General features: G+C 42.7%; 1 protein-coding gene across 5 annotated transcripts in view; it reads right to left on the minus strand.

Annotated features, from left to right (window-relative positions):
* Positions 1-1,248: 1,248 nt before the first annotated feature.
* LOC118219558 (kinesin light chain 1-like) overlaps positions 1,249-14,362 on the minus strand; it is a 57,329-nt gene continuing 44,215 nt past the window's right edge. For 2 of the 5 annotated variants that reach the window (XM_035402788.1, XM_035402787.1), the window contains 3 exons: positions 5,307-5,431; positions 4,108-4,165; positions 1,249-2,908 (listed from right to left, as the gene is read on the minus strand). In XM_035402788.1, coding sequence (XP_035258679.1) covers positions 2,834-2,908; positions 4,108-4,165; positions 5,307-5,431 — 258 coding nt within the window. In that variant the 3' untranslated portion in view covers positions 1,249-2,833. Of the gene's footprint in view, positions 2,909-4,107; positions 4,166-5,306; positions 5,432-8,661; positions 10,843-14,362 lie in introns of those variants that run through there. The other 3 variants (XM_035402790.1, XM_035402789.1, XM_035402786.1) reach the window with 2 other exon arrangements.

Genomic DNA, 14,362 nt, shown 5'->3' on the forward strand with positions numbered 1-14,362 from the left:
AGGGCTGTGTGTGTTTTCCAATGGGTCAGTCCGGCCTTTTTATAACCTGTCAGTGATGTAATTAATAAAGAAGGCTTTCATGGAGTGTACTGTTCATTTTGACCATGTCAACCGCATTATCCATTCAGGAGGAGACAAAAAAAAAAAAACCTTGAATCACCCAGGAGACAACAGCTCAGGCTGCTTTCACACATGCAGTGTGGCCAGTCCAGTCCCCATGGCGATCATCACATCCAGAGGCTGGCTTTGCCGCTCGCCCAGTCTTCCCAGACGCCGCTTCACGGAGCTCATTTCATGACACAAAGAGCCTCATTTTACTGGCCGTTATTAAAATAATGCGATGTTTTACGCAATGCCAGAACGGTATTTAGGCCAAATTTCAGGGAAACGGGCAGGAACAGCTGCCAAACCTATTCAACACTCCACTTTGACCAGAAATATAATCACTGTCCATCATTACCGGGACTCACAAAAACAACATTAACATCTGGACACTTCTGGGATGCACTGCAATGATCTGTGAACAAGCCATCAAGCATCGATAATGACCGTGATTATAGGCATGAAAATGTGTCACAGCTCATTTAAGATCAAAACATACCCGGATTAACACACACTTAGCAAAATACACACATAATATCTTCGGTCTTTTGAGGAATAAAAAGGAAAGAGTGAAATATTTTACTTTTTTTTAAGCTTTTGTGTTTCTGGAATTGACATGGGGAAAATAGTACAACACAGAAAAGCTAAAATAATTTTATCTTGTGTTGGAATTAAAAAACAGTTGGCCAGGTTTCCACAGTAGCAACATCCAACAAAATGGATCTGACAAAAAAAAAATATAAATAAATAAATAAATAAATAAAGATTAATGTAGAGAGTGGCTAGTGGAAGTCTTGATGAGGGTATCTGGCAAAGGTAAACATAACAAATGGCACGCGTGGGTATGTTTATCTCAGTCGGGAATAAACAGCTCAGCCCAATTCGATTTAAAAAAGCCCTGAAATACGACAGCATGCACATTTTTTAACACAGTAAAGAGGACACACACCTTTCCCAGCAGGACGGAGATGTGTGAACTGTGATGAAGGGGTCTTTGAGGAACACTTGCATGCGATGTACGCCAGAACGCTGCAAAAAATGCCACAAACTGACATTCTTTCCCTGAAAGAACTGGGTTAGCGCGGGTGGGACAGCCCCTTTGTTGGAACAGACCAGACAATTTTATTTTTATTTCATTTATTTATATTTAAGGTTTATTTAAGTGGTGAACCTGTAGGTCTCCTTTTCAGCAGGGCTCTGCATTACAAAGCATCAGAAAATATATACAATCTCACAAGGGTTAAAAAAAATAACAATAATAAAATTACCTCTCATTAGTGTTCCGTACCCCAAGATGCACTGCAAAAGCAATCAAGGGGGTCCAGTTGTGTGAATTTGAGAAAGAATAAGAACTTCATTCCTCTTGATTAAATGGATGATTTGTGCTAAAAACCGAATACACCCTACGCAAATTTGTTTAAGCAACTAAAGTCTATATATAAATAAAATATATATATAATGTATTTTGGCATTTAACATGACACATTGGTCTGAATTATATTGGACATTTGACAGTGTTCCTGAAAGCTTTGATTCATAGTGAAGGAAACCAACACAAGCAGAGTTAAGTGAGAGATTCAGACAGGAGATATCTGGCATAAACTAAGTAAATACTCTAGGTGATTACTAAGTAATCACCAAAACAGTTGCAGCTGATCACATCCAACCCAGAAAAGCCCAGTTGAGAATTCATCTTTGAACCTATTGACAAACATGCAACTCATAATAATAAAAAAACAGAGAAAAATATTTACACACTAATGACGAGGTAACATTAAAATGGTCTCCTCAAAAGGAAAACAACAAAACTGAGAATGTTTCAGATGACCTTGAAGAACACATATTGTTTACTATTTCATTGTCCAAATTGGTTCATGATGTCAAAATGTCAAACGATACAGAGCGCGGTCCTGCATCATAACACACAGACACTGACCACCGTCACCAAAAAGCACTTCTCTATAAGGCCAGGGGAAAGACAAAGACTAACAACTGCAACGTGGCGTACTGTGAACAAGGACATAAAATCACACCCATGGCAAAACGAGCAGCCACATGATACAATTTTGCAGTGAAATACATTCACAGGAGTGACTCTGTATAAAGCAGGACTATTTAACTGGCAGCCCAGGGGACAAATTCAGCTCCTCGTGGCCTTACTCATGAGCTCTAGGAACCCTGCTATAAAGTGCACAAACGTGAATGTCAGAAAGACTCATTTTCCCAGACCAAGTGACAAGGCTAACAAGTGAAACATATCCACAACATTGACTCAATGGAATGGTCACATACAGGTGAATGTCCATCGAACTCATTTTCCCAGCATGCACCGTGCAGACGTGATGTGTCCTTGCAGCTGCAGACTGGAAGTGGCGTGCGTTTTGTAGCGAAGGGTCACTGGCTAAATGTTAACACGGGACCAGTGGGACGCGTGCTCTCTGAATGACCGAAAGGTTAACGTGTGAGGGGGGAAAGCACCACGAGGGCAATACCTTCCAATAAGGACGTGACCTTGTTGTGAGAGAGGAGGAGGTCACCGTAATTTCATTGGTGTCCTAACGGGAGGTGGGGGTAACAAACGAGAGCGCTCAAAGGTGCAAGAGGTGCAAGAGGCTTGGCACTGTGACTTGTGTTAGAAAGGCCTGGGGGGGGGAGGGGTTCACCCAGCTGTACATGCTGGGACCAATGGTGTGTGTGTGTGTGTGTGTGTGTGTGTGTGTACCAGGCAGGCTCAGTTTCCACTGTACAGATTCGTAGTGCTAGAGCTGAGACCCTTGCTCGAGTGCATCCGACTTGCCCTAGGACCCTGCAGAGAGAGAAAAGGGGGGGAGAGATAAGGAAAGAAAGAGAGAGAGAGAGAGAAACCTTCAGTCCAGAGGACTCCACTCTAAGCCAGTGGTGTACAACTCTAGCCAGTGTCTTTAGCTGGCATTTCATTGCACTCAATGCACTTTATTAATGAATTTATCCCTAGAAATGAATTGACCTGTTATTTGTTAGTTTTTTTTGTTTTGCTAAATTCAGCCTGAATACTTGGCTGGAACTAAAACCAGCACACGAAGTAGCCCTGCAGGAATGGAGCTGTCCAACACTGTGATACTGCCTCAAGCCCTGCCTGTGGCAGCACAGATTCATTATACTCGCCAGATCCTCAACTCTGTATTTTTAACACTTAACAGAAGTTGAGTAGGAGTAGATTATCTGGTAAGTGTAAAGAATCTGTGATGCCCATTCAACCCCAGCCAGGCACCCCAGGACACTTCTTGCTGCAGAATGATTACATCACACAGCCCCCCCCCCCCCCCCCCCCTGGCCTTTGGGGAGGAAAAAATTATGAATTTTCTATCTTTGAATCTGGGCATCGGCACTTGTATTTGTTTAAGAAAAATTACTGCTTGTCCAATAAGAATAAACACAAAAACCAAAAAAGTTACAATTTAATCAGAGTGAAATTATTCTATAATTAAAAATCCCCTTCTTCATAGAAAGAGCAATGCTGAAAAATACTGAACAGAAAGCAATAAACATGGGAGAGAAAAAAACAGCCTAATATGGTTTTACTGTGCCAATATTTATAGCCAATTACAGCCTGTATGAATTTTCAGGCCAAGCATTTAATCTCAGGCCCTGACATCCTGTGGTTATTTATGAAAGCCCGTGGTAATTATCTAAAAGTGTCGGGCTTTCCCCTGTGTCCTGCGAAAATGATCATATCACCTCTGTGAACCTGCCTGCCAGCTAATCATCCTCCATCTCTCCACCTGAGCTCTGCAACAAAATGGCTGCCGTGCATCAACCAGGTGCGGGCCACACATTGATGGTGACTAAGATGAGCTCCCCCCCCCTTCACTGTAAAGGACGTTCGGATCATGAGATGAAAAGCATAATTTAAATACACTATATTATTATGATTATTACTGTGATTATTATTGTTTGGTACGGACGCACTCAAGTGAGCAGGTAAGCGCTGCCTTTTTAAACAGCGCCCCCTGCAGGGCTCCTTACCTGGAACGAGTCGTCGCTGGTCTTGTTCAGGTGGTTGAGAGAAGCCGCTCTCTTCATGCTGGGAGACAATCAGAGCAGAAACGGACAAGGCTAAATCAGGCGCCAGTACCTCACCACTCAGGAAGTGCTATTCTATATGTGGCCCATATCAGGGATAAAGACACTTGTGACATCACCTGACTGGCAGGAGAGAGAGAGAGCTTCACCAATCACAGGGAATGTTCTTACCAACCAGCTGAACAATGCTGATGGTGATTTGTGCATATACATCCTGGATTCCCATAGGGATAAACAGGAAGTAGGCCCTTCCTGGTAACCCAAGTATCAGTAAGCACACTAGAACCATACGTGGAAAACCACATGGGTTCCTGTCATGCTGTGAGCATCTGGGTCAAGAAAATAATGAAATGGGAAAACAATCCCGAGAAATATGAGACAATAAACATTCAGCAGGATGTGAGTCTCCCATCGTCATCACTGTGTTTCCCATGGCACCCCCAAATTAATTTTTTACACAGATTGCTTTTCAAGTGACTACGTATACGAGGAGCAAAACATCCCTGAGCCTTTTTTTTTTAAGAAACATACATTTTCCAGATAGGCATGGCAAGTTTTTTAAATGTTTTGAATAGATTGATACGTACAAAGTGTTCTGACACAATTTGAACCTGGGCTTGTTCACAGCTGGTGAACTTGTGTGATTGTGCATCCAGAGGCTGGATAATTCAGAGATGCCCCGGGGTGGAAGCCTTGGGGTATTTGGATATTTAAGAACATCCTGGACACAGTGCTCTTGAAGCCAGGGGCAAACCAGCTTTCAGGCGGAGAAATACACAAATAACTTACTCCACATGACATGCATCATAAGTCTATCTAATTATTGCTTATATTTATGAATCTATGCTTGAATATGTTGTATAAGAATATAAAATTTAATTTAAAACCTGCATGCGTTACATGCAGTGCACGTGTAGTTGTGTTGATATAAGGCATGTTAAAATAATGTAATTACATATGTGAACGTATGGCTGTCCAAATTTCACTAAGGAATGGGTGAAAGAAGATGTATTGGGTTATTAGGTGGACTAGCTGCACATGCTAAAGGTCTCAGTAAAACAGGCCCTAAATGTGGGGGTTTAAATGGGTAGGACAGCCCGCTCCTGTGGGACGTCCCGCCGCTTCGCGCCCGTCGCTCTTACTTGCTGCTCCAAGGCTCCGGCGGTCCGCTTCCCTGGAGCCTTTTCACCAAAATCTCACTGCTCCTGCGCAGGACCTCCCGTAGCTTCCCCAAGGACACACTCCGCTGGAGAACCCCGCTACCATTCTGCAAAGACACCCCTCACTGTCATGCACATGCACACACCCCCCCAAAATCACTACATTAACCCCACCCCCAAAATCACCACATTAACCACCCTCCAGTAATACACACACCCCCTCAAACAACCCCCCTCCAGAGTCATATTTTATTTACTTTTTATTCAACCTTTATTTAACCAGGGTAGTCACATTGAGATATTCACATCTCTTTTGCAAGTGAGCCCTGGAGCATGTACGTCTTTGGACTGTGGGAGGAAAAACAAAGCAATCCACACTAATACAGAAGAACATGCCAACTCTGAGCAGAGAGGATTCAGCCAGCTGAGACTCGAACCCCTACAGCGCTAACCACTATGCCACCGTCCAACAGTCATACCTGGGAATCAAACCTGCAACCTTTACATCGCAAGCACAGGTCCTTAATCATCACACTACACTATTGTGGAGTGTAACCTGTTATAATGAATACGCTGAGTTATTAATAAACAGAGCGCTCCAGTGAAACATCTATTGGGCATGCTCAGTGAGAGGCAGATTGAGCCTCTCTGACTGCGGGCGATACATCTATGACAATTCCATACTTAAGTAATGCAGTGTATGTGCGCTGATGGCAGTTACATATCATTACATTACATTACATTATAGGCATTTAGCAGACGCTCTTATCCAGAGCGACGTACAACAAGTGCATAGGTTTCATGATGTAGAGGCGCAAAAGAAACACTAGAGTGAAGCAGAAGGTAGACAACATGATCTGAATTCTTCAATATAAACTGTGCCTTATGGAAATCATATCTCAGACATAGATAAGCTGTAGGTTACAAAAGAAAACCCAGCATACAAAAAAAGTATACAACTACACATGTTTGATTCCCAGGTAGAACACTGGCTGTTGTACCTTGGAGCAAATGTGCTTAACCTGAATTGCTTCAGTTATATGCCCAGCTGTATAAATGCATACTGTATAATAAATTGTGGAAGTGGCTCTGGATAAGTTAAAATGGCAGCAATGTAAAAAATAGAATAAAATAAACACACCAACAGATTTTGTATCCAATTTGCCCCAAAGCTAACAATATTTTCATTAAGTGTTGGTCTGGACAGGCAGTTTAGTTTGCCAGCGTGCTTCATAATTTAGAGGTTGTTCACAAGTCAGTGTTCCCTGCCAGGGAAATTAATTAGACCCAACCAGGGCGAGCCACCTGGACAGGTGACCTAGTTACATGAAAGGAGCCTGCGTTCTGCAGTCAAACCATGAGATCACCCATGATCCTGGGTCAAACACACGCCTGGAACTCAAACACGCTTAGTCATAAAGCTTAAGAACGTGTCTTTAGAAAAATGCAGTAATGGAAAATTCTGAGGGAAAACAAACTGTTTTAAGCTCCTCTGTATGCTGCTGTCTGTAATGTGTTTGTGTGTGAACATGTGAGCGAGACTCAACGTATGGAAAACACGTTGTCCTTCCTGAGAAAATTCCAATAAAAATGGCTTCGTGGTCATACACTGTTTTACCCGTCTGCTTCTTGTCTACGATGTTAATGTGTGGAAACCACACGACAGAAGACAGAAAATGCAAATGCGTTCGTGTCCGAATTCTTCGAATGCTAGACGTTCCAGGTCGATACGACCTTAATTTACCTAGTATGTGACATTGTTAAGTATTCCTGTTAAGACTTTTAAATTAGCATCACTTTCCAGGTTCATAATCTACAGCATCCAAGAGACACTACGTCTGGAGGTAACGTGACTTAAATAAAAGAGGTGTAAAGGGTTGTAGTGCAAGAAGCCAGCCAGCAGAGGGCAGGAGATTGACATCTTCACTGAATAATAAGCCAGCAAGCAAGAGAGAGAGAGAGAAACAAAGATAGAGTGTGTGAGAAAGAATGACAACATATACTGTAGATCATATTAAAAATCCACATTAAAATGTAAATTCTTAATAGCATTGGGGGGGGGGGGGGGGGGGGGGGCTTGCATTAATAAAAAATGATAGTCCTTATGACATAACAAATTAATGCACTACAGCATATTCCAAGGACATATTTATCACCAGCTGATGCAGGAAACCCAAGGCAAGGTCAGTCCATTACTGCCAAAAATAAATAATACATTTAAAAAAAGCCGCAGGACTGAAAATCCTCAGCTGAGCTGTTTGCCTGTCCTTGCAGACACTCCACACCGTTACAAGTGCAAAGAGTTATTCTCCTGGGGAGCGCTATGGCAACAGTCTCCATGACAGCGTCTTGTGGAAAGGCTGATGGGATGTGTCTGGTATCGTGGATATTCATAAACATTCTCAGTTATTATAGTCACAACACTCATATTTTTATTTTCCTGTCTTTTCAATTTTCAGGTACAGCAACACAACAAAATAGTTTAAATGATATATTCCTGCACACTAGTAAAAGTTGAATGCAGTGGAATTTTTGTTTTCCTTGAAATGACTCACTGGTCTTTGCAGAATGAACCACACGTTATGTGATAACAGTCATACGTGTGATTTGTATCAATAAAAAGGTGCACAAGTCAAAAACGCAAATTAAAATCTCAAGAGAAATTCCCTTTTTCTGGCAGATGAGATGTATTATGGGCTGCCAAACATGGCAGAAATACACTGTCCATTCAGGAACAGGATACTGGACCCACACAGTGCCTCTAGCACAGGGGTGGGCGAGGAGAGGTGGATCCGTTCCTGGATTTCACGCTAACTTTCCCTCCTTGTTATTTAATAACAAACCCCGCCATCCACACGATCGGACATTTCAATCATCACACTGCCACAATATGACTAGGAACTCAATAATTCCCCCTACAATCTGACTGGTAATCTAATCATCCCATGATGTACATGTGTGTAAAAGTCGATTAAATCTTCAAATGAGCATAGAATAAGCATCATTATATTGAGCACACAATGAGAGTTATATTGTCACCACCATGAGTTACAGCAACACTTAACGGCTTCAGACCTGAACATGGCCGCTTTTGCTGCACGTGAATAAACTTGTTTGTTCTTCAATGATCAAACAGCTAAGCGCATGTCTATGATGCACATTGACCCTGGGGCTATCAGCTGAACAGCCATGGGCTACACAACATCCTCCATCCCTTACCCGCTTTCCCCAGGATGTCGCTGCAAAAAAAAAGAAAGACTCAACTTCCCAGCTGACCTACCTGGTAATATTAAAGGCCAAAGGTCAAATTTAAAAAAAGTAAAAAGCCACCTGCGACTTCACAAATGAAAGAGTCTTTATTCAAGATGACGTCAACAATGTTAGTGAAACATTCATCACAATGCAAAAGAGAAAGAGATGCACTTCTACTAGGACTACTAACATGGTGCCTACAGTCTTTTCTTATCTATAGAAACAGAGTTTACAGTGAAACAATTACAGATAGCTCAAAACTGGGCTGATTTTACAATGCACCCCTTTTTTTAAACACTTCTTTTCTCCTCGTGTGTGCGCCACTTCGTCCGTGACCCATGAAACGTAAAATCCATAAACTAAAAACGTGGGGGTGCGAACACCTATTCATTTCAGGCTTAAGTATAATGTTTAAACAATATCACATTCAGTTAATGTAACACGGTGAAATGATGACACATAAATATATTATTATTTTCTTTCCATTTACCATAAGTGTCCACAGAAATATTCAGTAAATCCAAAGAAAAATGTTCCAAGTTTGGTGGCGCACTCTACGATAATTGCATGTAGTGAGCAGGACTTTAGAACAAAAACATCGAAATAATTTCTCCTTATCTGCTCTTCCCCCTTCTATAAGCTAAATTTCCGTGCATTTCGAACTTACATAGACTTTCTCTCATCGTCAGTTTTTAATCAGTGAAGTCCCACGTCCTATTCCCAGTAAAACAGCTTTAAAAACAGCACTTCGAAGATGTTTCGTGGACTACCTATATTGTTTTGTTCAAACGTCTGATCACGAATTCCCTTTTGACTACTACTCTGTAAACAATGACACGTGTTAAACCATGAACCAAAAGCGCGTGGAAACGAACCCAAGGGGCTGTTTTTCTCTCCGGTGGCTTGTCACCGGTTTCAGATAAAGCAGGCAAAGAATGCTCGGGCCTTGGACACACGGTAAGATAACTCCATGTTACTTATCCACTCAATCATGGAAGTCTCTCTAAAAACGACCGCATTTTATATTTGTGTTAATGCCTATGTAAAACAGGGCTTGAAGGCTACTAATGCAATTTTCGCACACTAAATTTGTTTCATAAATGCTTACAAATAAATATATAGTTTTTTATATAAAGCTGTATTTCGTATGTCCGTAATGACACTAGAAACATAAAATATAAGTTGCACATAATAAAAAATTAAAAAACACTTCAAAACACTGAAAAAAAAACTTTTTAAAACCGCTTTGAATACACAATACAGTTTAATCTCACGGCACTTGTTTCCTTGCAAAGGAAAAAAAATTGCGAAATCATTGCGAAAACGAATTAGGCATAAACTTGTGTAATTCTGATACAACTGTAGCGGATAGTCAGAAATGCGTTATTTGATTAAAATCCCATTGATTTCAGACTTCAGTTCCTGGAGGTTGTCATGGAAGCAAATCATAAAAAAACATAACCGTAATTTTAAAATTGTATAAATGCAAAATACAGGCACCTAGGTTGATAATTCCTGTCGAAATTATTGAACGACGCAAATAAGAATTAAAATGCAAAAAGATTCAAAGCGCTAAGTGATCTCAGAGGCAACAGATCCTACTCTACTGAAAGAAATAGCGGTGTAATGTCGTAATCTATAGAGCGAGTGAACCAGCAGTAATCCTGCAGGTACACTGATACTGCAATTCATTGAGCTCTGTGATTGCATGGAGACAACGTTTGGTGAAGACGAGGGCGAAAGGCGGAGTGAATTGTGGATCACGTGGACACACCCTCCAATTTTCTGCGCAGTTTTATTTCCATCATTCAGCCTCGAAGAGGCATCGACATCCATCGGCCATCGCCACTGCCAGCCCAATGCGCGCCATCCATAGCAACATCTCACAACTGGATAACAAAGCTTATACAGTTGAAATGGACAAAGTATTCAGAGACGAGTGGGAATAAACAGACGCGTATAGGCGAAAGAGAGAGACAGAGAGATCTGAATCAAGTAACACACTGCATTCGTGATTCGTGAAAGACAGCCACCACACATCCCCACTGGTGTTCGGTTGGGATCGCAGCAGCAGCAGCGACCAACGGTCTCGGTCGAAGAAACCAGGAATGGCAGAGCGAAGATTTTTGATTGGGAGCAGAGGGGGGAGGAGCCAGAACGCAAGACATCCTTTTGATTGGCTATTTTTGTTGGTGGATGGGGAAGTGGGGGCGGGGATAATTTCAGGGAGGAGAGAACGTTTGAGGAAAATCTTGAAGGTTTAAGCCTAAATGCAGAAAGAGACAAAAAAAGAGACAAAACGCCACACAATAAAGATTCAGACATTGAATAATGCATAAGCCCCGACAGAATGCATTTAAAAGGGTGATAAATCAAATCAAACATTACTTTCCCCACACATTGGTGATTTCTCTTTGAAAGTTCTGTTTCATCATTTCTGCACACTGATTAATAGATAGACAGATGCGTGCGACTACACGAAATGTAATGCACCAACACGAATCTGGCCAATGAAATGCTGATGGATTTAGCACCATTAATAAGATTAGGAAAATACTGCCCAAGGCATCAAAACCAGGGTGGGGAACTCAGCAGTAGGGTTGTATTGATCTCGGAATGTCATGCTGACCACGACTCTTTATCGCCTGATTGGCCCAAACATTTATGCGACCTGACTTCTTAATAAGTGTATCAAAAAGCCCATAAAAGCCAGCTGTTGTGTCTTCATGTGAAACTGTGATAAAAATCTATGTGTGAACCACCGCAGGGACAAAAATTCTGGAAAATTCAGATATGACCCCCTCAGGAAGAGAAGCCCCCTGGCTTAAAGCAAACGGAGAAATGGGTATTGCCTGTGAAAAGTCTGCCTCTGCCGTTGGCCCAGCTAAGGCCTCTTGCATGCAGGCCCTGTACAGACACCCAGCACGATGCCAGCTGGTGCTTGGCAGCTCTTGCAAAGGCAGCGCAGTAAATATACAATGACTACGCAGTTGTTCAGTTTGCAAAGAGCAACTCCAGCAAAGACACAACCTTTGCTAGTGCTAAAGTTTGCAGCAGATTTCGGCCGACCCTTCGGAATTTTACCGAATTATGATGGTATGTGTGTGCGGCTTAAAGCTTACAGGGAGAAACTTCTACATTTTTTGAGAATACGGATTTCTTTCTCGTGTTGAAATTAAGGTATGGACTGCAGTCGTTCCCACTCTTTTGGACAATTCTGGACAGATGAAACAGAAGTTTCTCAGAAAAACCTTACATTTTTTAAATATTTGTTGCTCTGGGGGAAAACAATTAGAAACAAGATTTATCAAGATTTGAGCATTTCCAAAATAAAGTTTCCACACGTCATACGTTTATAAATTCTCAATATGATGTCAATCATAACAAGTGTTTCTGTGTCACTGATGTTCTTTAAAATCTCCAGATTACAGTCACTGCCCATCTCCAGGACTAAAGTACAGGATTTACACTTTCAAATCTTCCTCATTTTTTACATCTGGTATACTCACTGAAGTAATTCAGTTGAAGTACCTTCAAGCAGCAGAATTATATCCCCTTACACCAGGATTTGAACCTGCAATTTTCTGAACACAGGGCTAAAGCCACAAACCGCCATGTCGTAGTGCTGCCTGTGGCTGAAGGGCGCCGGGTTTGCCGTGAGACTGAGCCGGGAGTCTGCCCCCCCCCCCCCCCCCCCCCCCCCCGTTCCCATGGCGCCGATAATGATGATGATGACTCAGCTCTTCTGTGACATCACAATGAGGGGCCGGGAGCGGACCTGACCGAACCGGCCGGCCGCGGGGCGTGTGCGATGCAGCTGCAGCGTCAGCACACTGCGGCGCATTCCCCGCGGCGCATCAAAGCGCTAACGCGCCCCGCTTAGCAAGGGCTTTTAAAAAGACCCGAGAATTTGTGCTCTTATGTTCAGCTGATTTATGCTGATTTATACAGGGATCAGGGCCTATTGGTCTGAAGCAGTTTTTTTTTTCTTTCTTATGAGTACTGTTATTTAATCCTAGACTTTGACAGTGAGTATTTGTTACTGTAAAGCTACAGTATTTTGGATATGCTCTTTTAGTTTTACCCCAGAGCAGCAAGTGAGAGTATAATCAAGACAGACAGCATTTTGATTGTAACACAGCCTCAGAACCCCCCCATCCCAGAACCCACTTCCTCCCCTACCCCCTCCCATTTATCATCAACACCCCCCCTACCCCCCATTTCATCTGGAGGGAGGACAAGAACAGCACAAAGAGGGAGAGCACAATCCACGTGTGTGTGTGTGTGTGTGTGTGAGAGAGAGAGAGACAGAGAGTGGGAGAGAGAAAAAGAGAGAGACTGGGGGAAATTTGATTGGCTGATTGGTTGTTATGGCAACACAGCAAAATATCACAATGGGGGATAGTTAGTGGCACAAAAAAATCAAAGATGCACATACAAACACACACTCGCACTAATGCATGCATGCAATGAAAATCAAGAATTTGGTGCAAAATGGGCATGCCCGCAGCTGGTTAGAGTTGCAACCAGGCAAAACAAAAAAAAGAGAAAGCAATCCAATGGTGTAAAGTGCAACAGTCCCACTGTTTTTGAGCTGCCACTCACCGCTACAAAGTGGCTTTCTGCAAAATATATATCTGCAAAAAATATAAATATAACAATGATCTGCTTCCAGTGACCTCACCCCAATGCCTACAGGAATCTTGCCTGCGATGATATATCCCCCCCCAAGACATTCCAAGCCTCTGATTGGCTTTTGTCCGGAGAAGCTCCACCAATCAGCTCTCTGCCAGTTCTGCGACTGCAGTGGGAAACTGCAGAGCAGCGATGCCTCACAGGAGGACGTCAACGATAGCTGACAAAGCTAACGAACGGAGTGCGGCTAACGAACGGAGAGAGGTCACACTGCGAAACACAACCGCAAAATCCGAACGCTTTGTGAGGACGTCCTACAGAGGTAGCTGAGATTAGCGACGCAGCGTCGCTCCTGGTCTTTGCGCCTCAAAGAAACGCATTATCCCATAATCACGGGGAGCAGGGAGATGACTCAGCACATCAGCAGCGAAGATAGCGCGCGTAGCCACAGCTGCGTCTTCACTAGGGCCCGAGGGCCAGACGACAGTGCAGAGATCATCATTTTCAACTGCTGATTTGCGGCAAATATATACTTGAAATTGGCTATTTCAATTTATCTTTTCAGAAGGCGATACAATTTGAAAAATGCTCCTGCAGATCTATGAGAATTTTCAGCAACAATCATTTTGCCAATTTCACAATCATATGAAAGCCTAATTCTATTCTGAATGTTGCGTTAGAAACTCAATGCTCATGCAATGCTGCCCCAATGTCACCACAGATTCTACACATCAACCAGATACTCAACTCCATGATCTAAACACTGAAAGTTCTGTCTCCTTGCCTCCGAACATCTGGGGAGCCTATAGCAGAGGTCTCAAACTCCAGTCCTGGGCGACCACTGTCTCTGTTGGTTTCTGTGATTTCCTTTCAATCAGCAGCCAATTGGGGCCTTGGAAACACGGTGTGCAGACTCTGTAGCCCAACAATGACTTCAATTTCTGCTGCTGAGTATCTGGTAAGCCTACATAATCTGTGTTCTAGAACAGGGTGCACACTCTGCAGAAGCTCACAGAACAGTGCGTGCACAGGTCCTGCTGCGTGGAGATGAGATTTTATCACGGTTCTCCACCTAGATGACATTCTTGTTTTTCCACTGTAGTGGCGATCTGTGAACACCAGGGGGCGGCAAGCATGCATCCTGTAGGAGA

This window comes from Anguilla anguilla, chromosome 2, assembly GCF_013347855.1.
Source record: "Anguilla anguilla isolate fAngAng1 chromosome 2, fAngAng1.pri, whole genome shotgun sequence".
Classification (NCBI taxonomy): domain Eukaryota; kingdom Metazoa; phylum Chordata; class Actinopteri; order Anguilliformes; family Anguillidae; genus Anguilla; species Anguilla anguilla.